At 46.7% G+C, this 26036-nt stretch overlaps 1 protein-coding gene and 1 long non-coding RNA gene across 3 annotated transcripts in view; one reads left to right on the top strand and one right to left on the bottom strand.

The window, feature by feature from the left end:
- LOC141585428 (uncharacterized) overlaps positions 1 to 15179 on the top strand; it is a 31282-nt gene extending 16103 nt beyond the window's left edge. Inside the window, exon 2 of the long non-coding RNA XR_012518888.1 lies at positions 4327 to 15179. This is a non-coding gene — a long non-coding RNA (uncharacterized LOC141585428). The remainder of the gene's footprint in view (positions 1 to 4326) is intronic.
- LHFPL4 (LHFPL tetraspan subfamily member 4) overlaps positions 1 to 18220 on the bottom strand; it is a 41986-nt gene extending 23766 nt beyond the window's left edge. For both annotated transcript variants that reach the window (XM_074404853.1, XM_039479007.2), the window contains exons 1-2: positions 18081 to 18220; positions 16670 to 17158 (exon numbers count right to left, since the gene is read on the bottom strand). In XM_074404853.1, coding sequence (XP_074260954.1) covers positions 16670 to 17075 — 406 coding nt within the window. In that variant the 5' untranslated portion in view covers positions 17076 to 17158; positions 18081 to 18220. The remainder of the gene's footprint in view (positions 1 to 16669; positions 17159 to 18080) is intronic.
- Between the last annotated feature and the right edge of the window lie 7816 nt (positions 18221 to 26036).

The following is a 26036-nucleotide window of genomic DNA, read 5'->3' as shown; positions in this document are numbered from 1 at the left end:
TTTGTCTCAAACTCCTGGCTTCAAGCCTCCCTCCTTGGCCTCCCAAAGGTGCCTTATGCTGGGGTTACATGCATGAGGCACTGCACCTGGGCTACATGTTACTGTTTTTTTGGTTAAAACAATGTTATTATGTCTAATCCTATTCCACCTGTTTCAAGTCATGGAATCCTCTCAAGCTTTTAAGAAATAACTAAGAAACTCGGCCCAGCATGGTGACTAATGCCTGTAATCCCAGCACTTTGGGAGGCAGAGGCAGGTTGATCACCTGAGGTAACAATTCGAGACCAGCCTGGCCAACACAGTGAAACCCCGTCTCTACTAAAAATACAAAATTAGCCGGGTGTGGTAGTGCACACCTGTAATCACAGCTACTTGGGAGGCTGAGGCAGGAGGATCATTTGAACCTGGGAAGGGGAGGTTGCAGTGAATTGAGATCAGGCCACTGTATTCTAGCCTGGGTAACACAGTGAGACTCCATCTCAGAAAAAGAAAAGAAATAACTAAAAAATGAAAGGAGAGTTCAAAGGAAGATTACTTGAGTTTAGGGAATAAAACTAGGATGAGACTAAGAAGAGGTAAGGAATAAGAGAACATATACTTCACGCCCAGGTGCTTGTTTTCTTTAAAGCTTGTGCTATCAATGTACCTTTATGTAAAGCCTTGTCATGATGCATTTTATGCTGAGTGATTGTTTTTTAGTTGTTGTCCTGAGATAGAGGCTCACTCTGTTACCCAGGTGTGCAGTGGCGCAATCTTGGCTCACTGCAACCTCCGCCTCCCAGGTTCAAGCAATTCTTGTGCCTCAGCCTCCTGAGTAGCTAGGATTACAGGTGTGCGCCACTACACTCAGCTAATTTTTTAAAATTTTTCATAGAGATGGAGTTTCACCATGTTGGCCAGGCTGGTCTCAAACTCCTCACCTCAGTTGATCTGTCCACCTCAACCTCACAAAATGCTGGGATTACAGGCATGAGCCGCCGTCACCCAGGCTGGAGTGCAGTGGTGTAATCATAGCTCATTGCAGTCTCAAACACCTGGTCTCAAGTAATCCTCCTGCACCAGATGTAGTAGCTGGGACTACAGGTGCGAGCTACCCCACCCAGCTAATTTTTAAATATTTTGTAGAAATGAAGTGTTACTCTCTTTCCAGGCTTGTCTCAAACTCCTGGCCTCAAGCCTCCCTCCTTGGCCTCCCAGAGTGCTCGGGTTACACACATGAAGCACTGCACCTGGCCTGTGCTTAGCTTTTTAATAGTTTCATTAAAACACTGTTACACTCGAGAGGCCCCTGCTCAGCTGGGCACTCCTAGAGGGAGGCCTTTTTTGTGTTCAGTTGCCCCTCTGTGCATGACTCAACACAGCTGCCACCCATTACAGGGGGTCAGACTGGGTGTGCTCAGGGTCTTCTGTCCCCGAACAGACTCTCCGGAGGCCCTACTCCCTTCTCCCCTGATGTGGCCTCTCTGATCTGCCACCTCCTGCTTTTATACCTGGGCCCCTGTCCCCCAGGCCCTGCAGATGGAAGCTCAGCAAGAGGGGAGAAACAGGTCTCGGAGGGCAGAAGATTCTGCTGCTGCAGGGATCCTGGAGGACAGTGTGGGGCTGCAGAAGCTACCAAAGGAAACTTCACCCTCCCACCCCATGCCACATGTCCCCTATGTGTTAGGACCCTCCTCAGCAAGAGAAGGAAAAAGTCTAGAAGTTCAAAGTGGGCAGGCACTAGAAGGTGATCCAGCACTGAGTATAACAGTCTCCAAAAGCTGCTTGCCATAGTGTCTGCTGGGGTTGAACCCAATGAACCATCCCCTAGACCCAGACCACTCTTTTCAGGCTATCCCCAGCTGAACTGTATAGATGAGCTCACCAAAACATATCTGCTAGAAGGTTCATAGGAGCTTTATTCACAGTCCCAGATTGCAAATAACCCAAGTGCCTATTAATAATGTCATGGATAAATAAATTGTGCAGTTTAATCCAATGAGATAGTATATAACAGTGAAGACAGACAAACTGTGGTTACCTGCAACAACTTACATGAATGTTACAGTCATAATGTGAAGCAAAACTGCGATCCCACTTACATACATTTCAAAAACAGGCAAAACTAGTCTATAGGATTAAAAGTCAGGACAGTGGTTAGCTTTTGGGGAGTGCCTGGAAGGGGGAATGAGGTTTATGACCTGGGTGCTTTTTTCATAGTCATGTTCACTTTGTGATTTTCTTTGGGCTGTAGACGTGTGACTTAAAAAAAAAAAAAGTTGCATAGGGCTGGGCACAGTGGCTTATGCCTGTAATTTCAGCACTCTGGGAGGCTGAGGCAGGTGGACCACTTGAGCCCAGGGGTTTGAGACCAGCCTGGGCAACATGGTGAAAACCCATCTCTACAAAAAAATACCAAAAAATTAGCCGGGCATGGAGGTGCATGCCACCCTGCAGTAGTCCCAGCTACTTGGGAGGCTGAGGCAGGAGAATCGTTTTTGAGCCTGGGATGCAGAGGTTGCAGTGAGCTGAGATTGCCCCATTGCACTTCACCCTGGGAGACAGAGCAAGACCTTTTCTCAAAAAAAAAAAAAAAAAAAAATTGTTGCATACCATGATGTGTAATAAGCACACATTGGAAATAAATGCCCACCAATAGGTAACTGATTAGGTATAGTGTCCCTCTGAAGTAGCATTCAATAATATAATCAGTCATTAAAGAGAATGAGAAAGCTCCTTATGTGCTGATGTGGAACGATTTCTGGATACCCTGCTAAGTGAAAGGCAAGGCTCAGGGTAACAAATCCTACACGATATTCCCATTTCAATAGAGGTGGGAAATCATATGTATGTGAGGGTATATTTTCTTGCAGGTACATAAACTATTTCCAGACGTATTTATAAGACACTGACAACCTTGGCTCCTTCTAAAGAGGGGCATTGGGTAGTTGGAGGAGATTTTTCTCTGATAACCTGTTGCACCTTTTGAATTTGAAGCCAGCTAAATAAATTACAAACAGAAACCATAAAGTGAGTGGTGGTTGGCTGCTAGTAAGTGACTTCTGCCAGATATTTTCATTTGCTTGGAATGAAATAATTAAGGCAGCAAAGAAAAGCAATGCACAGGTCAAATGTAGCTTATAGAAGTCATGGATTGCCGGGCGCGGTGGCTCAAGCCTGTAATCCCAGCACTTTGGGAGGCAGAGGCGGGTGGATCATGAGGTCAAGAGATCGAGACCATCCTGGTCAACATGGTGAAACCCCGTCTCTACTAAAAATACAAAAAATTAGCTGGGCATGGTGGCGTGTGCCTGTAATCCCAGCTACTCAGGAGGCTGAGGCAGGAGAATTGCCTGAACCCAGGAGGCGGAGGTTGCGGTGAGCCAAGATCGCGCCATTGCACTCCAGCCTGGGTAACAAGAGCGAAAACTCCGTCTCAAAAAAAAAAAAAAAAAAAAGTCATGGATTAATCTCGAAAACCAAAAAATAAAACTTTTAAATGCATTTTGATTGAGCTTGACAATATCCAGGAACTTATCATAAGAAAGTGTTCACGGATGTGCTGTAAGATTTAGCTACGAGGATATTAATCACATTGCTGTTTATAAAAGAGAGAGATGGGGCGGGGAGAAGAAAAAGAGAAGGAGGGAGGGTGTAAGAGCCAGGGGAGGAGAAGGAGGAGAAATAATGAAGGAAGGAAGGAAAGACAAAAAGCCCTACTATATCAATACAGGAATAGAGCTCTTTCATACCACGGAATACTATTCAGCTACTAAAAGTATACTGAGGAAGGTTTAATGATATATAAGAAATACTCATGATGTATTAGGTTTCAAAAGGCTTTTAAAAATAACACACAACGGCCAGGCTCGGTGGCTCAAGCCTGTAATCCCAGCACTTTGGGAGGCCGAGGCGGGTGGATCACGAGGTCGAGAGATCGAGACCATCCTGGTCAACATGGTGAAACCCCGTCTCTACTAAAAGTACAAAAAACTAGCTGGGCATGGTAGCACGTGCCTGTAATCCCAGCTACTCAGGAGGCTGAGGCAGGAGAATTGCCTGAACCCAGGAGGCGGAGGTTGCGGTGAGCCGAGATCGCGCCATTGCACTCCAGCCTGGGTAACAAGAGCGACACTCCGTCTCAATAAAAAAATAAAAAAATAAAAAATAATATAAAAAAATAACACACAACATAATTTCTTTTTTGGAAAAATGTTCACACAGTGACAGCAAATAGCTACACAGAATTTACCATGCCAGGTGCCATAATAAGTACTTGACACGTGTTAGTTCATTTAATTCCCACAACTCTATGGCACAGATACTGTTATTATCTTCTTTTTACAGATGAGGACACTGAGGCGCAAGAGGTTCGAGGTGGTCCAAGTTATCCAGGGTCACACAACTGGTAAGTTGCAGGATTTGGACCCAGACAGTCTGCTTCTAACCAGCACTCTATTCTGTTATGAGTAGAGACCATGCAGTTAAGAAGGACTATTGCCGGGAGAGTAAGACTATGGGTGTAATTCTGCTCAAAATAGATTCTCCAATTTTTCCACAAAGAACAGTGATAATTCTTTAAAGGAAATACAACTTAGAAAAGGTGAGATATACAAAGAATCAGTGTAGCACAGAATACACAGCCATCTGCTTGTGTCCTCTGACAGTCTCTCCTTCGATGGAGGAAGGTTTTTCCAGAAGGACCTGGACCCGGCTGGGTTTGGGGCTGAGGGGAGTCCAGTGAATGATTTCTGTTCACGCTAGGGCCACAGCTCGCTTGCTTGCTTTCTCCTTTTCTTTCTTTCTTTTTTTAAAGACAGGGTTTCACCATGTTGGTCAGGCTGGTCTTGAACTCCTGACCTCAGGTGATCCACCTGCCTCGGCCTCCCAAAGTGCTGAGATTACAGGCGTGAGCCACCACGCTGGGCCTCTTTCTTTCCTTCACTTTTTTTTTTTTTTTTTTTTTGAGATGAAGTCTCATCTTTGTCACCAGGCTGGAGTGCAGTGGTGTGATCTTGGCTCACTGCAACCTCTGCCTCCCACGTTCAAGTGGTTCTCCGGCCTCAGCCTCCTGAGTAGCTGGGACTACAGGCATGTACCACCATGCTCAACTAATTATTATATTTTTAGAGCCGGGATTTCACCATGTTGGCTACGCTGGTCTCGAACTCCTGGCTTCAGGTGATCCGCCCGCTTCACCCAAAGTGCTGGGATAACAGGCATGAGCTACCGAGTCTGGCCAGCGGGCCACAGCTTTCAAAAGGAATGGCTTCCCAAGGACACAAGGGGGCCGTGGTGACAATTGTCTCACTGAGAGATTCTCCAGGAGAAGAAAGTTCGGAAAGTGGGCTGGGAATGCCTGTCCACAGGCCCTCCCTACCAGGTCTGAGCACCTGGCTCTGTTTCTGCCCATCCAGGGCAGGGGCTTATCTTACAAGGGAGGCTGAGTTTTTCCTTCTAAAATGAGAGATCCAGGCCCAATCTTAATGCCCCTATCAGCATCTAGGAGGGGTCTCCTGTCCCATCCAACAACCCAGATGCTGAGGGCAGCCTGGGAAGTATCCTAGCTCCTCCCTTTTCCTCACCTTCCATACCCAATCCATTTGTAAGGCTGACTGGCTCAACCTCCAAAAAATGTCCAACGCCAGACCCCTTCTCCCCATCTCCACTGCTAGCTACCACCTTGTTTCAAGACCCATGATCTTCCTCCCTGATTGCCACAGTCACCCTCAAACTGGTTTCTCTGCTTCTATCCTTGACCCACTGTCACCTGTTCCCCATTCAGCATCAGAATGAACATTCAAAAACAAATGGTATTACAGCCAGGCACAGTGGCTCATGCCTATAATCCCAGCACTTTGGAAGAATGAAGTGAGAGGATTGCTTGAAGCCAGAAGTTCGAGATCAGCCTGGGCAACACAGTGAGACTCCATCTCTAAAAAAAATTAGCCAGATGTGGTAGTGCACACCCGTAGTCCCAGCTACTCAGAAGGCTGAAATGGCGGGATCACTTGAGCTCAGGAATCTGAGGCTGCAGTGAGCTATAACTGTGCCACTGTACTCCAGCCTGGGCAACAGAGCAAGACCCTGTCTTAAAAAAAAAATGAAAGAAAGAAACCAGAAGGTATCACTCTCCTACTTAACTGTCTCCCCATGGCATTCAGAATAAAATCCCAGCAACAGTTGACCGTGGCTTCCAGGCCCCCGCCTCCCTCCATTTCCTCTGGTGCTATTCAGCCTTTTGCTTGCACTCTGGCCACACTGCCCTCCTCTCTGTCCCTGAAAAAGTGACAAATTCATCCCCTGTACCTAGAACACTCTTCCTCTAAGTCATTCAGTCTCAACTCATGGTTCCAGATCTTAAGGGGCTAACAGTTTTGGAGGGGAGCACTGTTGGGAAAACAAATAATTGCTTCTGGCGTCAGAGATGCCTCATGGAGAGATGGAACCCCCATCACTTTGTGTGGTAATTATTTGTTAACAGCATTTACTCTTACCTGCCACCCTAGGCCCAGCCTGCATGGAGTCCACAGCCTGTTAATAACCTCAGCATCTGTCCCTTCTCGGGTTCCCCCTATTGTCCTAGGCTGGCTCTGCCACATCCACCTCTAGGATTTGGTGAAAGGCCTCCTGCTGTTCTCCCCATCCCTTCCCAGTCCACTTTCTCCTCCAGACATGCAGCCTTCCTCAAGCCTGTCTTCCTCAGCCCCTCAGTTGCTAATTTGCCTCCTCCAGCTCTGACTTGACTCGCAGTTGGTTTTTCTGGCTCCTCCTCTTCCACCTGCCCCTTAAGTTTGCTGTTCCCTAGGCTGTCTCTTCTCCCTCCATACATTCTCCCTGGGCAATTTCATCCACGCTTAGATTCATACGATGATGCCTCAAATCCCTGTCCACAGCTGAGACCTTCTCCTTATCCCCAGACCTCAGTATCCACTCACTGGACCTTTCCTCTTGTGCATCCCATAAGAACCTCAAAATCACTGTTTCCCAAACAGACCTTCTCTTCCTCTGCCTCATATCTGATCATCCTACATCCTTTGTGAATGTCACTCCACAGATCCAATCATCCATAAGAAACCTGCAGTCATCATAACAACTGCCTTGTCTTCAAACTCAACACAGCCTTTGGTCTTCTAAATAATCCTCCAATCTTTCTCCTCCTCCCTCCGCCATCCTTGGCCTCTCTCACCTGGACCACTTTCTTCCTGGGCTCTCTGCTCCCATGAAGCCTCCAACCGGTCCATTCTCCACAGCAGCCTCCCAAGGCATCTTTCTAAACTCACATCTGGCCCTGGTCACTTGCATGCCTGAAAGTGATTGTCATCATCTACGAATAAGACCCAAACTCCAAAGCCACTGTCAAGGCCCTCCGTAAGCCAGCCCTAACTACTTCTCCAGGCTCCTCTCCCAACTCTTCCCACTTTTCAATCCTTTCTCCCTTGTTCTAGCACAGGCCATGGAATGTTGGAAAGTTGAAGCCAAAGTGATTTGATTCTGGTCACACAGCAACAAATAATAATTGCTAACACTTATTAAGGGTTTTGTTTATGCCATGGTATACAGACAAAATCACAATCAATCCTTCAACAGCCCCATGAGCCAGTTATTATTATTGTCACCATTTTATAGGTGAGTAAATTGAGACTCAGAAAGCAGGTAACATTCCTGAGAACACTTAATTGGTAACCCCACGATCAAGATTCAAATTCAGATTTCCTTCCTTCCTACTTTCCTTTTATGCTTCCTTCCTTCCTTCCTTCCTTCCTTCCTTTCTCCCTAATTCAGGTTTTCTACCTTCCTTCCTCCCTTTCTTCCTTCTCTCTTTCTTTTTCTTTTTGAGATGGTGTCTCACCCTGTCGCCCAGGCTGGAGTGCAGTGATGCAATCTTGGCTCACTGCAACCTCCGCCTCCCATATTCAAGAGATTCTCCTGCCTCAGCCTCCTGAGTAGCTGGGATTACAGGCGTGTGCCCCCATGCCCAGCTAATTTTTTTTTGTATTTTTAGTAGAGATGGGTTTCATCATGTTGGTCAGGCTGGTCTCACACTCCTGACCTCGTGATCTGCCCACCTCAGCCTCCCAAAGTGCTGGAATTACAGGCATGAGCCACCACACCTGGCCTGATTTTTTTTTTTTTTTAATGGAGTCTTGCTTTTGCACCCAGGCTAGAGTACAGTGGAGTGATCTTGGCTTACTGCAACCTCCGCCTCCCAGGTTCAAGTGATTCTCCTGCCTTAGCCTCCTGAGTAGTGGGATTACAGGCACACACCACCATGCCTGGCTAATTTTTTTTGTATTTTTAGTAGAGCCGGGATTCCCCAACGTTGGCCAGGCTGGTCTCGAATTCCTGAACTCAGGTGATCCGCCCACCTTGGCCTCTCAAAGTGCTAGGGTTATAGTTATGAGCCACCATATCTGGCCCAAATTCAGGTTTTCTGACACCGAACTGTGCTTCCTCCAAAGGAATGGGTGGCAGAGCTGAGACTTAAATCTGATATCATCATTCATTCATTCAATAGACACTAATTAAACACCTATGTGCCAGGTACAGATTCTTGATCCAGGGCACTCATAATGCATTAAACTGCTCTGGGGCCGGGTATAGTGGCTCATACCTGTAATCCCAGCACTTTGGAAGGCCAAAGCGGGTGGATCATTGAGGTCAGGGGTTCTAGACTAGCCTGGCCAACATGGCGAAACCCATCTCTACTAAAAAATACAATAATTAGCTGGGCGTGGTAGCAGGCGCCTGTAGTTCCAGCTACTTGGGAGGCTGAGGCAGAAGGATCGCTTGAACCCAGGAGGCAGAGGTTGCAGTGAGCTGAGATTGAGCCATTGCACTCCAGCCTGGGTGATAGAGTGAGACTCCGTCTTAAAAAAAAGCGGGAGAACAGTCCAACCCTTGTCCTCCTGACACCTCCAATCCATCCTCTCCACCAACAACCAGATCTAGTCATGTTCCCCTCAGGCTTGAAACACTTCAGAGCCTTTCTAGGTTTAACACTAAACCCAGCAGCCATAAAAGAGAGAATTGATGATTTGTCTATGGTAAGAAGAAAACAATTTCCCTATGGGGGAAAAATCCATAGACAAAGTCAAAAGATAAACTGGGAATCAATTTTTGTAACTCATCTCACATACAGAAGGCTACCTTTCTTAGTAGATAAAGAGCTCTTACAATTCAAAGTGGAAAAATAGCATTATATTGATTTTTAAAAATTTAAGACAGTTTAAATATATATATATATAACAATTATATATAAAAAAGAGGTATTCTATCTCATTCATAATAATAGAAAGGCAAATTACCACAATAAGAGAGTGTTTTCTATCTATGAAGTTAGAAAAAAATGAAATATTTGATAATACACTCAGTTGGCAAGGACATGGAGAAACAGGTACTATCATACGTCGCTGGTGGGAGTGTAACTTTGTACAACCTCTGTGAAGGGCACTGTTGATGGATCTGTCAAATTGTAAATGTATATACCACTTAATCCAGCAATTCCCCTTCTAGGGCTTTAGCCTTATACTGACACATGTATTAGATTATTTACATATAACATTATTCACTGAAGCATTATTATAGGAAAATATTGTAAATAAATACTAATTAAATCATGATGCATCTATAGAAAAGTTTACTATGCAGTTGTTGGCTGGGCGCAGTGGCTCACACCTGTAATCCCAGTACTTTGGGAGGCCGAGGCAGGGCGGATCACCTGAGGTCAGGAGTTTGAGACCAGCCTGACCAGCATGGTGAAACCCTGTCTCTACTAAAAATAAAATAATTAGCCAGGCCTGGTGGCAGGCGCCTGTAATCCCAGCTACTTGGGAGGCTGAGGCAGGGGAATCGCCTGAACCCGGGAGGTGGAGGTTGCGCTGAGCCGAGATCATACCACTACACTTCAGCCTGGGGGACAAGAGCGAGATTCCATCTCAAAAAAAAAAAAAACAAGTTTATTATGCAGTTGTTAAGAAAAAGGTGGTTCTTTACACACTGATATGGAACTATCTCCAAGATGTATTGTTGAGTAAGAAAGCAAGCCACAGAACCAAGTGTTTAGTATTTACCGTTAGTGGTGGCTTGGAAATATGTCCACAAATTTTTTTATATTCCTCCCTTCAAGAGAAGGATCCTAATTCTCCTCTAGAATGTGGGCTGGATTTAGGAACTTACTTCTAGTAATAGAGGGTGGCATAAGTGATGGTTTGTGATGTCTGCTATCAAGACATAAAAGGCAGTGTGATCGCCAGAACAACCTTAAAAATGAAGAACTAACTTGGAGGACTCACACTTCCTAATTTCAAACTGACTAGAAATCAACAGTAATCAAGACAGCCTGGGCTGGTCACAGTGGTACATGCCTGTCATCCCAGTACTTTGAGAGGCTGAGAGGGAGGATTGCTTGAGCCCAGAAGATTGAGACCAGCCTGGGCAATATAGCAAGACCTGTCTCTTCAAAAATTAAGAAAAAAAATTAGCGAGGCATGGTGGTGCAAGCCTGTGGTCCCAGCTACTGGGGAGGCTGAGGTGGAAGATCACTTGAGCCCAGGAGGTTGAGGCTTAGTGAGCCATGATCACACCACTGTACTCCAGCCTGGGTGACAGAGTGAGACCCTGTCTCAAAAAAAATAAAATAAAAAATAAAAATAAATAAAATAAAATACAAATTTTTAAAAGACAGTCTAGTCTGGCATAAGGATAGATATATAGACTAATGGAACTGAATTGAGAGTCTAGAAAGTAATCTAAGTATCTATGGTCAATTGACATTTTACAAGATTACTAGAACCATTCAATGAAAAAAGAACAATCTTGGTGCTGGGAAGCTGAATAGCCACATGCAAAAGTGTAAATTCAGACCCCGTATCTCACACCATATACAAAAATTAACTCAGAGTGGATCCAAGTCTGGACACAGTGGTTCACACCTGTAATCCCGGCACTTTGGGAGGCTGAGGCAAGTGGATCACCTGAGGTCAGGAGTTTGAGACCAGCCTGGCTAACATGGTAAAAACCTGTCTCTACTAATAATAAAGAAATTAACCAGGTGTGGTGGCATGCACCTGTAATCTCAGCTAATAAGGAGGCTGAGGCAGGAGAATTGCTTGAACCTGGGAGGTAGAGGTTGCAGTGGGTCGAGATCACACCACTGCACTCCAGCCTGGGTGACAGAGCAAAACTTTGCCTTAAAAAAAAAGAAAAGAAAAGAAAAGAAAAAGGTAGATCAAAGACCTAAATGTAAGAGCCAAAACTACAAAACTTTTAGAAGAAAACACAGGGGTAAATCTTTTTGATCTTGGATTTGGCAAGCCACTTTGGGAACCATCTGCCAGTTTCTCAAAATTTTAAATACTGAGTTGCCATTTGTCCTGGAAATCCTAATTCTTAGGTATGTATGCAAAAGAAATGAAGGCACATGTCTACCTGGAAACTTGTACACAAGGCCAGGCATGGCGGCTCACACCTGTAATCCCAGCACTTTGGGAGGCTGAGGTGGGCCGGATCACCTGAGGTTGGGAGATTGAGACCAGCCTGGCCAACATGGTGAAACCTCATCTCTACTAAAACTACAAAAATTAGCCAGGCTTGGTGGTGTGTGCCTATAATCCCAGCTACTTGGGAGGCTGAGGCACAAGAATCGCTTGAACCTGGGTGGTGGAGGTTGCAGTGAGCTGAGATCACACCAGCACTCCAGTCTGGGTGACAGAGCGAGACTGTCTCAAAAAGAAAATAATAATAAGTGGTGGCTCGTACCTGAAATCCCATCACTTGAGGAGATAGAGGCAGAAGGATTGCTTGAGTTCAGGAGTTCAAGACCAGCCTGGGCAACATAGAGTAACTCGTTTTTACAAAATTTTTAAAAAATTAGCCAGGCGTGGTGACACATGACTGTAGTCCTAGCTACTTGGGAGGCTGAGGTGGGAGGATCACTTGAGCCCAAGAGATTGAGGCTGCAGTGAGCTATGACTGCAACACTGTACTCCAGCCTGGGTAACAGAGCAAGACCCTATCACCAAAAAAAAAAAAAAAAAAAAAAAAAAAAAAAGTCACATATTATATGATCCCATTTATATGAATTGTCTAGAATAGGCTAATATATAGAGACAGAAAGTAAATTAGTGGTTGCTTAGGGCTGAGGAGGATAGGGGGCCAGGAGTTAAGGAGTGACAGCTAAAGCATATGAGGTTTCTTCTTGAGAAACTGGTTGTGGTCATGGATGCATAACTCCATGAATGTACTAAAAACCATGTAATAGTTCACTTGATACAGGTGAATTATATGACACAGGAATTATATCTCAATACAATTCTTGCTGCAAAAAGGGGATGGGCAGCGTGGCCTCTTCCTTTTTCTCTCTGAGAGCACTCATTCTGAGGTCTCCTACCAACACCCACAAGAATGAACTTAAAACTGGGTCCTCCAGCCCAGTCATCCTTAGGATGGCAGACACTTGTTGAATGTCCTGAGGTGCTTATTTAAAAAATATATATATATCTGCTGCATGATAATCTCATTTCCCCCTTCTCTTTCTCATTCCTGGAAGACTCCAAACTTTTCCCTTCACCTGCTCTCCTCCCTCACCCCTCCCATCCCCTGGCCCCACTTTCCCCACACCAACTCTCTTCCCTGCCAGCAATTAGGCAAAAGTCCAAGTTGCTGAGTCTTCAAAATCTGTCTCTGATCGAAAGGTAGGTGGAAGTGGGAGACTCTAATGGATCCTGGAAAACTGTCTCAGCATTTCTCATTCCCAAAAGGGCCTTCTCTGGTTCTTAGGGTAAGATGACTATCTTGGTCAAGCATTTCAGAGGGTCCCAGGCACTCATTCCCATTGGGTATGGCACCAGAACTTTCCTGCCTGGTGCAAAGGTGGAGGTGGGGGATGGAGACCTGCCCTCCAGAAACCCATGTTGCCCAGTGCTTTCAACCACTCACATCTCAAACATTGCATAAGCACTATAGACAGCCTCTTCCACCCCATCACAGCATTTTTAATGCTACAAAACACTCTTTTGTTTGTCCTTTTGAAATCCTCTCCACTGTTCTACAGATGAGGAAACCGAGCCTCAGAGAAGTAAAGTGAGGAACCAAGAAATGGAGAGAGACAGATTCTTCATGGCATGATTTGAGCTTCTGGCTCTGTCCATGCCCAAAGCCAAATACCCTTGACTTTCAAATTAAGTGAGCCAATAAGCCATAGCCTCTCTATTTTATCTAATTTATTTAAGCCAGGCTTGAGTTTGGTTTCTGTCATTTGCCACTGAAAGACTGCTGACTAATATAGTGACCTAACTAGAGAGTATGCTCCCTGAGAGCAGGAATTGCACTGTATAGACTTAAGATCCTTAGAGACAGGGATGATGTCTTATGCATCTCACTATTACAGGACTAAGCATCAGGATGAATACAGAGCAGGTGAAAAACAAACAAAAGACTAAATGTCTTTTTGTATTTTTCCAATGGCCTCATGCTCTGTACTCAGAAGACCCTAAAGTACTTGATAAAAGTTAACAGGAACAAAATCATATGATACGCACTTTAATTCTTATCTGACACAAACAAAGCCCTTTGATTCTCCACAGTTCCTCTAAGGGTGACTGATTTATCACTTTCTGCATGGAATGATCTTGATGGAAGAGTTGTTCAAGGATCCCCACAGGGCTGAAATTTTGTACTTATTTTATGTTATTTTTCGCAGATATAAACCAAACAAAAAACAGGCTAGTCTCCAACTTCTGGCCTCAAGCAATCTTCCCATCTCAGCCTCCCAAAGTGCTGGGATTATAGGCGTGAGCCACCATGTCTGACCAAAAGATACTTTATTTTATTTATTTATTTATTTTTGAGATGGAGTTTCACTCTTGTTGCTCAGGCTAGAGTGCAATGATGCCATTTCAGCTCACCACAACCTCCACCTCCCAGGTTCAAGAGATTTTTCTGCCTCAGCCTCCCAAGTAGCTAGGATTACAGGCATCCGCCACCATACCTGGCTAATTTTTTTAATTTTTAGTAGAGATGGGGTTTCTCCGTATTGGTCAGGCTGGTCTTAAACTCTCGCCCTCAGGTGATCTGCTTGCCTTAGCCTCCCAAAGTGCTAAGATTACAGGCATGAGCCACTGAGCCCAGCCCCCAAGAGATACTTTAAATCAGCTTACTTACCTGCTCCCCATCCCCTATTGTACAAATGGGAAACTGAGATTTAAACTTAAAGGCTTACTTAACACTACACGATGAGTCACAGATCCAAGTCAGCCAAGAACCCCCATTCCAACACTCGCAGTCCAGTGCTCTGGCCTCTGTCCTGGTGTCACTTTATTAACCAAAGTGAATCAGTCACTCACCCAGAGAACTCAGAAATCTCTGAACAAAATGGAATAAACTGCTCAACTCTGCCAACTGCCCCCTCAGTCCACATGGGTGGGGCAGTAATGCAAGGAAAAGTGTCCTGAGCCAGAAGTCAAGAACCCCCAGTTGTAGAACTAGCTTCCTCACTTATCAGCTGTGTGATTTCAAGTAAGCCCTTCCCGTCTCTATACTCAGTTTCCTCCCTCTGAAACAGGGGGAGGGGAAGGTGAGATTTGAAGGAGCTGATCTCTAAGGTCCCTGAAAATCTATGATTGTATGGGGGTTGTTGGACAACTCATCAAATCTCCAAGATTAAGCCCACACAGGTTACAGAGAATTTGAAAGCCAAGAGGTCAGCAACCCATCTGCAGACTCCAAATTATGGTTGATTAATTGAGGGTTCCAGCTTGTCTTTGTAGGAGAAATAGACTAGAAATATATAAATCACCTCCCTGGGTACCACAGAGAAGTATGGAGCCATATTCCTCACATCCTATAGTTCACCTTTCTCATCCTCTTCAACGATCCTAAAAAATCCACATCTAAATTGAGTTGGGTGAGATGAATTTGAAACAAGTCCATTAGAATGTCCACCTCTACCTTCTTCAAAGTAGTCCTTCTAGGAGTTTGGGCAATTTTTCCAACGAGGCAGTAATTCCCTGCATTTGTAAAAGTCCTCTGTGGAAACAGACCAGCTTCATGACTTTATATTCACACCTTGGCTGTCATTTCAAGTGACAATTATCAATTTGATCACCCATTGTATTCTCTATACTTGACCTGGAGTGACTTCCAGCCATTTCCAAAAGTTACATTCCTCCTTTAAAAGATAGAGGTTTCAGGCCAGGTGCGGTGGCTCATGCTTGTAATCCCAGCACTTTGGGAGGCTGAGGCAGGCAGATCATGAGGTCAGGAGCTTGAGACCAGCCTGGCCAATATAGTTAAACCCCATCTCTACTAAAAATACAAAAATTAGCCAGGTGTGGTGGCGTGCATCTGTAGTCCCAGCTACTCAGGAAGCTGAGGCAGAAGAATCACTTGAACCTGGGAGGCAGAGGTTGTAGTGAACTGAGATTGTGCCACTGCACTCCAGCCTGGGCAAGCAAGACTCCATCTCAAAAAAAAAAAAAGAAAAAGATAGAGGTTTCTTCTCAATGAAAATATTAAAGTGATTACACCCCATGCTCCAAAGCTAATTCTCTGCAATGCTTTGAGCAATGGAATAATCAGCAAGTGATATAACGCCTCCTCCAGGGGGTCTCTTTTGGAATGGCAGACACTTGTTGAATGTCCTGAGGTGCTTATTTAAAAAAAAAAATATCTGCTGCATGACAATCTCATTTCCCCCTTCTCTTTCTCATTCCTGGAAGACTCCAAACTTTTCCCTTCACCTACTCTCCTCCCTCACCCCTCCCATCCCCGGCCCCACTTTCCCCACACCAACTCTCTTCCCTGCCAGCAATTAGGCAAAAGTCCAAGTTGCTGAGTCTTCAAAATCTGTCTCTGATCGAAAGGTAGGTGTGGGAGACTCTAATGGATCCTGGAAAACTGTCTCAGCATTTCTCATTCCCAAAAGGGCCTTCTCTGGTTCTTAGGGTAAGATGACTGTCTTGGTCAAGCATTTCAGAGGGTCCCAAGGACTCATTCCCATTGGGTATGGCACCAGAACTTTCCTGCCTGGTGCAAAGGTGGAGGTGGGGGATGGAGACCTGCCCTCCAGAAACCCATGTTGCCCAGTGCTTTCAACCACTCACATCTCAAACATTGGATAAGCACTATAGACAGCCTCTTCCACCCCATCACAGCATTTTTAACGCTACAAAACACTATTTTGTTTGTCCTTTTGAAATCCTCTCCACTGTTCTACAGATGAGGAAACCGAGCCTCAGAGAAGTAAAGTGAAACACCCAAGTTGATAGTGTCAGCAAGTTAAAAGTCCAAGCCAGAACTCTTGATTCCCCATCTCATGCTTTTTTTTTCAACACAACAGAAATCGATCATACCTACAGCAACCTCTCATTCAGATAAATATTTCCCCCAAGATAGCCAACAGAGACCCTTAGAGACACTAACATGATGCTAACCCATCAATAAATGCAGTCTGCCCATATCCAAGCATACAGACCCACCTACCCAGGCCTAAGGCTCTGTCCCCTGCCCTAAGGTGTCTCTCTCCAGCGCACCCCTTCCCCAGTAGCCACTGAGGGTCCGTCAGCCAAGGAGGTGTGTGTCTTAACACAGAGAAGCAGAATCTATCTGACTCCTTCAGGAAGGGGACCTGGCAGGAAAGAGCCCCGTCCTCGGCGCCTGTTCTGGGGGTTCTGCTCACCCCCTCCCCTACCTGCCAAGAGCTGCATCCAGGCGCAGATCTTGTAGACCGTAGCCGTGTTGCAGAAGAAGAAAAGCGCAAAGCAGGTGATGCAGCCGAGGATCAGCACCATGGAGAGCAGCACGAAGAAGGCGGCCGCCTTGAAGGCGCTGGACGGGATGGTGCTGAAGTCGGTGAAGGAGCCCCGGCAGGTGAGCTCGCGGCCCGCCAGCCCGCTGCCCACGCAGTAGTGGAAGAGGCCGAAGTAGCCAGGCTTGGGAGTGCTCACGCTGTCGCCCACCCAGTAGGGCTGGATGAAGACCACCACGTTGATGATGGCGAAGCAGATGGTGAAGATGGCCCACAGCACGCCGATGGCCCGCGAGTTCCGCATGTAGTGCTCGTGGTAGAGCTTGGAGGCTTCCTGCGAGGGCAGCATGGTGCCCGGGGGCGGGGCCGGCGGCGGCGGCGGCTGGTTGGGGCCGCCGGCCCGGGACGGAGCGCCGGGCTGCCGGGCGGGAGCTGGGGACGCACGCGAGAAGCGGCCCTGAGTCAAGGAACCCGCGAGAGCGGGGCCTGGGGCAGAGCTGGGGGCGTCTGGGAGCAGATATGGGGAGAGAGGAGGGGGTCATGAGAGTGTTGGGGCGGTGTCTAGGGGGCCTGGCAAAGGTATCATATTGGGGGGCCTAGGAAGGGGCCATGAAAAAGTTGGGGGGCTCCTGGGATGGGGATATGAGACCTGAAAGTGAGGGGGAGGTACTTGAAAGTGGTCATGGGGGAGTTGGGGTGGGGATTTGGGAGCTGGTATTAGGGGAGTAGGAGGGGACAGGGGGAGGTAGAATGGAGGCTGGAGACTGGCATTGGAGGATTAGCAGAGGGGCTGAATTTGAGGAGCTCCGAGGGGAATTTGGGGGCTGGTATTAAGGGGTAGGAGGAGGTCTGGTATTGGGTGTCTAGGAAGGGACTACGAGGCGGTGGTGGGCGCTTCTACGATAGGGAAAGAGGGAATTTAAGAGGCTGGGACTGGGTGATTGGGAAGATGATATGGGGGCTGGGACAGGGAACGGGGGCTGGTATGGGGGTCTAAGAGGGCAAAGTGGCAAAATTAGGATACGGCTAGAGGGGAATCGGAGGCTGGGGCTGCTGGACAGGGGGCGAGGTGGGGGGGTGTCCTCAGAAGCCAGGGCTGGAGGTAGGCTGGAGGGAGCCTAGGATTGGCGGGCCAGGATTGGGGAGAGGGGCTTTCCAGGCCAAAGGGACGAAAGACCGGGGCTGGTGGGCAGCGGGGCCCGCGAGGGGCGGGCGGTGTGCAGGGGCTGTCCCCGGGGGGCTGGGGAGCGGCCGGGCCCAAGTAGGGCCGGGGTTGGGGGGGGGCGGCTGCCCCGCGCCCAGGCCGGACGCGCGCAAGGCTGCGGCCGGGGAGAGAGGGTGCCGGGAGACCAACCTGGGCACGGTCGGGGGCAGCGGATCCGGGACTGGCACGGCCTAGGCGCCGCGGCTCGGCGCTCCCAGCAGCGGCTGCCTCGGCCCAGGCGGCGGCCTCTGCGCGGCCTCCATCTTGCTCGGGTTCTCCCCGGGGCGCGCTCCCGCGCCAAGGCGCGCGCTCTCGTGCACCAGCGCGGCCCGGCGGAGGCGCGCGCCCGCGTGGGCTTGCGGGACGGAGCGGGGCGGAACCGGGGAAGGGTGCTCCTGGTTCTGGCATTTGGGGGAAAGGGTGGCCACGATCCGCGGGGGTCCCCCAGCCGGGGCAGCAAGCACCCCTCCACAGTAGGGTCCCCTGATGTGGGGGAGTCCCTTCTTCCATCCTGAGCTGAGGTGCTGTGAGGCCCCACAAAGCCCAAGGGGGTGGGGGAGGGGCTGGAGGGGGTATTATTTGATAGGATTTGAACTGGATCTCTCTCTCCCAGTTACCTCCCCTACAACCTAGCATAGTGCCTGAAGTTACACTATTACACTTTCAGTCCTTTGGGTCTTGGAGGCGTTGAAGGTTCCCAGAGTATCCTAGGAAACTGCTAACACCCCTGGGAGAGGGAACCCCCTAAACTGCTAGCAGCCCACGCCTGCGATGGGGATTCGTTGGCCACCACGGCAAGGAGCGAAGCCTGGGGAACGGGACCCAGAGTGAGTACTAGGGGACAGGAGAGAAAGGGGCTGGGACATTTTGGGCTTTCCTCCCTACACCCTCCCCTGCCCCCAGCCCAGCGCCTGACATGAAGTAGGCACACCATAAAGATGTGTTAAAGAACAAAGCATCAAAGGACAGGCACAGGGTTAGGCCACAGAACACCCTGGGGGCACTCCAACGGAGACAGCATGGGTCATTTCTTTCCCAGCTGGAAAATAGCCTTTGGCTTAGGACCTGTCAAGATGATGTGGGTTGGAACCCAGACAAACTGAGACTAACACTATCTCTGTGACCTTGCACTACCACTCTCTCTAAACCTGTTTCCTCATCTGTAAAGTGGACGGATATGTAAATAGGGTGAGGCGGCAAAAAGTAAGCCATGTTAGCAGGTCTCAAACTCTGGACCCCATACACAGGTCAATCTCAAAACATCTATCTGGATCTGGGAACAGTGTCTCGTGTCTGTCATCCAAGCTACTAGGAAGGGTAAGGTGGGGGAACTGCTTGAGGCCAGAAGTTCAAGGCTGCTATGGGCTATGATCATGCCACTGCACTCTAGCTTGGGCTACAGAGACAGACCTCGTCTCTAAAAGAAATAATAAAATACAACAAGAAATGAATTTCTATCTGCAAAAAATTAATCATGTAAGATTGCCAGTTGTCTTTTCTCCAGTGGGGAAGTAGGACTGCTCTTTTTGTTTTGAGATTATATATTTCCTACTTTCTTTTTCTTTTTTTTTTTTTGAGACGGAGTTTTGCTCTTGTTACCCAGGCTGGAGTGCAATGGCGCCATCTCAGCTCACTGCAACCTCCGCCTCCTGGATTCAGTCAATTCTCCTGCCTCAGCCTCCTGAGTAGCTGGGATTACAGGCACGCGCCACCACGCCCAGCTAATTTTTTTGTATTTTTAGTAGAGACGGGGTTTCACCATGTTGACCAGGATGGTCTCGATCTCTTGACCTCGTGATCCACCCGCCTCGGCCTCCCAAAGTGCTAGGATTACAGGCTTGAGCCACCGCACCCGGCTTTCCTACTTTCTTAGTGCAAAAAAATCCACCTATTTTAAGAAATAGTGGTGATAGTTAATGGGAGGTTCTTAAAATGTCTTTATTTGGCAAAATAAAAATAGGTAGCCTATTTCAATCCCACAATTGAAGTTATGAATCCATAAAATCCCACAATTTGAAGACCTTGGAACCATGCGAATTAGTCTCATTCAGCGCCCAAACATGAGATGCTCAATAAATTTTGGTTGCCCCTTCCACTTGGTTTCTTGAAAGGCAACCTGGCTGTTTCCTGAGAACCCTGTGATCCTGGAATCATGAGCTGAAGGGTCTGTGGAGAGTGTTTCATTCTATATGTTCTCTCACTTTACAGATGGGGAACAGAGGTCAAAGAAGTGGGTTGACTTATCCAGAGAGGTAGATAGATCCTGCTGTCAGGCCTCTAAGTCCAAACCTGGCCATTATAGCCTTGGTGACCTGCATGTACACCTCCTAATGGTCTCCAGGAGCCAGAAAGTCTGAAGTAACCAGATGGCCACAAAGTGAAGTGAAATGACCAGTTCCTGACTCAACTGATTGCTCACCCCCTGCGACATTCAACCATTGTTCCTGCTCAACTGTGCAAAATTTTCTCCCTAGACATTACGTTTCTCAAGTCCCCCACTGCTGTAACTTAACCCTTCCCACTGCTTGCAACCAATAACCCCTACCCTTACGACCAGGCCTGTTTGTAATAGATAACCCTCTGCCCTTGTGACCATGCATCCTGTGATGCCCTTCCCCTCCCTAAAATAGACAACCACCTTTAACTGATCATTTTGCCCCAACCTATAAACCAGTTCCTATTCCTACACCCCTCGCCTAACTCCTTTCTTGGACTTGGCCTGCTTGCACCTAAGCGCTAAATAAAACGGCCTCATTGCCCACATGAAGCCTGCTTGGTGGTCTCTTTACACAAACAATGTGCCTAACACCTGCCAGTCAGACTGATCAACCTGATTCATTAATTTATTTAATCATCCAATAAATGTGTGAGTTCCCTGTGATGTGCCAGGCACAGTTACCAGACTAAGCACTGGGGAGAAGGTGGTCAGTGAAACAGACATAGTCCCTGTCCGTGAGCTCTCATGGAGCTCACAGTTTCACAGAAGACGGAAGGTGATGGGGGCAAGAAGCAGGGAGGTGTCCGTCGTTAAAGAGCATCTCAGAGTCCCCTCTGGGCTGCTCTTGGTTTGGGTCCTGTCTTGAGTATACCATTTATTACTCTTTACTCCTTACTCTGAATTATTGCCTTATTGTCTAGCCTGCTGAGTCAAGCTAAGCAGTCCTGGGGAAAAAAATCATAAAAATCCACTTACTACTTTTCCTCAAGGCAAGAAGTGAGAGTTCTTGCTAAGATGGACCCCCAGTTCCTCTGTGGCTGCTCTGCAGAGCAAAGACACCCTGTAGAGGTCTGCCCACCACCCACTCATTTCTGACAACAGTGCTTTTTCTTTGAAGAACCTTCTTTCTCCACACTTAATCCCTTAGTGGGTCTCTCTCTTTTTCTCTCTCTCTCTGTCACACACACACACATGCACACACACACAACGTATACACACCATACTCCACTCCAGAGGGGGCAAATGACCAGGCCTGGACAATGAGAAAACTTCATTATCCTGGACACAGTGACTGGTTCATGAGTTCTTTGACCATAACCCAGGTCAAAGAGTTGAGAATAATATCCAGCTTATGAGTTGCAGTTTACAGAAAAGAGGTATTCGTTTTCTGTTGAATGTGTTGAGCTGAGGGAATTGTGAGCTGAAGCTAGTGGAGACAGCTTCAGCAGAGAACTTGTCTAAAAATAAGGTCTACATAAAGGAAAGCTATGAAATGGAGAAGGAAGCCAGGCATGGTGGCTCATACCTATAATCCCAGCATTTTGGGAAGCCAAGGCAGGTGGATCACTTGAGGTCAGGAGTATAAGACCAGCCTGGCCAACATGGCAAAACCCTGTCTCTACTAAAAATACAAAAATTAGCCAGGCGTGGTGGCAGATGCCTGTAATTCCAGCTACTTGGGAGGCTGAAGGAGAATCCCTTCAACCCGGGAGGCAGAGGTTGCAGTGAGCCGACATCCTGCTACTGTACTCCACCCTGGGCAATGGAACGTGACTCCTCTCAAAAAAAAAAGAAGAAGAAGAAGAAGAAAGAGATGAAGAAAGAGCATTCAGGTGACATAGTCTGAGCACTTGGATCCATCTGTGCCTGAAAATCTACTTCCAAATTGTTTTTTTAAGATTATCCAAGAGGCCAGGCGCGATGGCTCAAGCCTGTAATCCCAGCACTTTGGGAGGCCGAGGTGGGTGGATCACGAGGTCAAGAGATCGAGACCATCCTGGTCAACATGGTGAAACCCCGTCTCTACTAAAAATACAAAAAAATTAGCTGGACATAGTGGCGCGTGCCTGTAATCCCAGCTACTCAGGAGGCTGAGGCAGGAGAATTGCCTGAACCCAGGAGGCAGAGGTTGCGGTGAGCCGAGATCGCGCCATTGCACTCCAGCCTGGGTAACAAGAGCGAAACTCCGTCTCAAAAAAAAAAAAAAGATTATCCAAGAAACCAATTTTTGCTTAAGCCAATTTGAGTTAGTTTTTAATAACTTCCAATCAAAATAATTAACCTCAACAATTTACCTGCATTCCTCTGAAAAAGGTAGGAGCATTATTTATCCAATATACCACTTTTATAGAAAAGTACCTGGGCCAGGCAGGTGGCTCATGCCTGTAATCCCAACACTTTGGGAGGCCAAGGTGGGTGAATCACTTGAGGTCAGGAGTTGGAGATCAACCTGGCCAAAATGGTGAAACCCCGTCTCTACTAACAATATAAAAGTCAGCTGGGTGTGGTGGCGTGCACCTGTAATCCCAGCTACTCAGGAGGCTGAGGGAAGAGGTTGCCTGAACCCAGGGGGCAGAGGTTGCAGTGAGTTGAGATTGCACCATTGCACTCCAGCCTGGGCAACAACAGTGAAACTCTGTGAAAGAACGAAAGAGAAAGAGAGAAAGAGAGGAAGGAAGGAAGGGAGGGAGGGAGGGAGGGAGGGAGGGACGGAGGCAGGAAGGGAGGGAGGGAGGAAGAGAGGAAGAAAAGTGCCTGGATGAGTGAGCTACTCCTGATAGATTGAAAGTAAAAGACCAGAATTTGAAGCCTATCTCTGCCATGTTAACTATGTAACCAGGATGACGGTGCTACTCCTCAGAGCATTGTTTTCTTCATTTGTCAAGTGGAGAAGAACGTACTTCGTTCCCACAGATGTTGTGAAGATTAAAAGAGATAATGGATAGGAAAAGAGCTTTGTAAACTGAAAGAGGCTATAAATGCAAGTGATTATCATTAAAGTTTAATAATAAGTGACTTGTCCAAAGAGTAGAAATAGCAGTAGTATTGGAAATGTACTTTCTGAGCCTTAAGAAGCTGGGACAGGACATGTTCTCATTTTAAAGACTAAACTTGGAGCAGTTACAGAAAGACAATTTGAGAGCTCTCTATGGGAAGAACATCTTACCGACCCTAGGGAGGGCCCAGACCAGAATGGAAGACTCATGCGATTCAGATGAGGACTGTAGCTTTTAAGCAAGGATGATGCTGGACTGTATTTGGATTAGAAGAGAAGTCTTGGGCACTTTTAGCCAATATCCTGCTGAGGAATGATTTGCAGCTTGCTGGTAGCTCTTACTGCATTCTAAGTCCCCTGTTCATTGTTTAACATGTATCATCTCATTTAATCGTCACAGTAACTCTATGAGGTAGTGTTCTGGCAGAATTGTGTTTCCTACCAAATTCGTATGTTAAAGTCCAATTGCCCAATACCTTAGAATGTGACTGTATTTTGGGACAGGGCCTTTAAAGAGATGATGAAGGTAAGAAGAGGTCATACGGGTGGGCCCTAATCCAAAATGCCTGGAATCCTTACAAAAAGAGATTAAGACACAGACAACTCAGAGACCAAGAGATAATTGTGCGAGGACATGGCAAGAAGGCAGCCATCTAAAAGCCAAGGAAAGAAGTCTGAGAAGAAACATTTGTCAACATTTAGACTTCTAGCCTCCAAAACTGTGAGAAAATTAATTTTTGTTGTTCAAGCCACACAGTGTGTAATATTTTTTATGGCAGCCCTAGCAAACTGATATAGGGAGGCACTGCTGTATGCCCATATTACAGATGAGAACAGTGAGCTTCTTTGATATGTCCGAAGTCACACCTCTAGCAAGTAGAAGAGCTGGGGTTCATCCCCAGGCAATATGATCCAAAGCCCACATTCTTAATTGTCATGTCATATAAACCATTCTCAAAATGGATTCCATCTTGTGTGTGTGTGTGTCTCGCTCTGTCACCCAGGCTAGAGTGCAATGGCACAATCTTGGCTCACTACAACCTCTGCCTCCCGGGTTCAAGGGATTCTCCTGCCTCAGCCTCCCGAGTAGCTGAGATTACAGGTGTACACTATCAGGCCTGACTAATTTTTGTATTTTTAGTAGAGATGGGGTGGTTTCACCATGTTGGCTGGGCTGGTCTCAAATTCCTGACCTCAGGTGATCCACCCACCTCAGCCTCCCAAAATGCTGGGATTACACAGGTTTGAACCACTGCTTTTGGCCTATGATTCAATTCTTTACAACTGCTCTGCAAGTGCATTTCCAATACTACTGCTATTTCTACTCTTTGGACAAGTCACTTTTTATTAAACTTTAATGAACTTTTATTAAACTTTAATCACTTACATGTATAGTGTTGGTTACAAACACAAGCAGTGGCATCAGACCATCTGAGTTCAAGTGTCATTTCTGCACATTACTAACTGCTTTTAAGTCTGTTTCCTCATCTTTAAAGTGAGGGTGATAACAATAGTAGTGTCTTCTTCCAACATTTTTCAAGATTGAATGAGATACTGTGCACGCAAAGTGCTGAGCACTTGCAAAACATGCAAAAGCTATTTGCTGTTAATATTGTATATCTAGAAAGTGGTAGTTCCAGGAATGAAACCTGGGTTTGTTTTCATCCACACCTCGTGCATGCATTCCTTACATCAGGCGTCCCCAAACTACGGCCTGCGGCCCCCTGAGGCCATTTATCCGGCCCCCCGCTGCACTTCAGGAAGGGGCACCTCTTTCATTGGTGGTCAGTGAGAGGAGCACAGTACGTGGCGACCCTCCAACGGTCTGAGGGACAGTGAACTGGCCCCCTGTGTAAAAAGTTTGGGGACGCCTGCCTACATCAATCTTTAAGCTCCTAAGCCCCTAAGGATAGGAATTAGAGCTATAAAGTCAGATAAATAGGTATTTGTATTCTAACCCTGATACCTAAGAGCTTGTGTGAATTTGGCTTTTTTTGTTGTTGTTCTTAAAAAAAAAAAAAAAAGTATAACTCTATGGAGTAGAGTCCAGGTGTGGTGGCTCACACCTGTAATTCCAGCACTTTGGGAGGCCGAGGTAGGTGGATCACTTGAGGTCAGGAGTTCAAGACCAGCCTGACCAACATGGTAAAACTCCATCTCTACTAAAAAATACAAAAAAATTTAGCCAGGCATGGTGGTGTGCACATGTAATCCCAGCTACTCAGGAGGCTATGGCATGATAATCACTTGAACCCAGGAGGCAGAGGTTGTGGTGAGCTGAGATCACACCACTCCACTCCAGCCTAGGCAACACAGCGAGACTGCATCTGAAATAAATAAGTGTATGGAGTACAAGTGCAATTTTGTTTCATGCATAGATTGTGTTGGGGTAAAGTCAGGGTTTTTAGGGTACTCTTCACCCAAATAATGTGCACTGTATCCATTAAGTAATTTCTCATTATCCTTCCCCCACCCCTCACCCTTCTGACTTTCCGTTGTCTATTATTCCACTTGTATGAGTTTTTAAAAATTATCTGAACCTCATTTTTCTAACTTATAACATTGAACCTGCAACTGCTTAACCTTACATGGTAAAATACGTAAGGTGCTGATCACACAGTAGATGCTCAGTTAACATTAGCACAGAGGATTTTATCTTCTGTAGAGGTTAGGTCCTAAAGACAAATGCAATTGGGGAAGTGTATGGTATAAATTATCCTCAAAAAATTCCTTAATTGTCCATAAAATACAATAACCAAGGTTTTATATATATTATCCCATCCTGTACTTCACAGGTGCTAAAGTTGGAGAAAACAGAGAAACTAAAGAAAGAAACAAAGTCTATTTGAAGATGTGAAAACATTCAACCGTTCTGCCTTTTAAAAAAATCATT

Source organism: Saimiri boliviensis, chromosome 8 (genome assembly GCF_048565385.1).
Source record: "Saimiri boliviensis isolate mSaiBol1 chromosome 8, mSaiBol1.pri, whole genome shotgun sequence".
NCBI classification, from domain to species: Eukaryota; Metazoa; Chordata; class Mammalia; order Primates; family Cebidae; genus Saimiri; species Saimiri boliviensis.
Note: the sequence above shows the minus strand (reverse complement) of the source record. Positions and strands in the feature narration are given on the sequence as shown.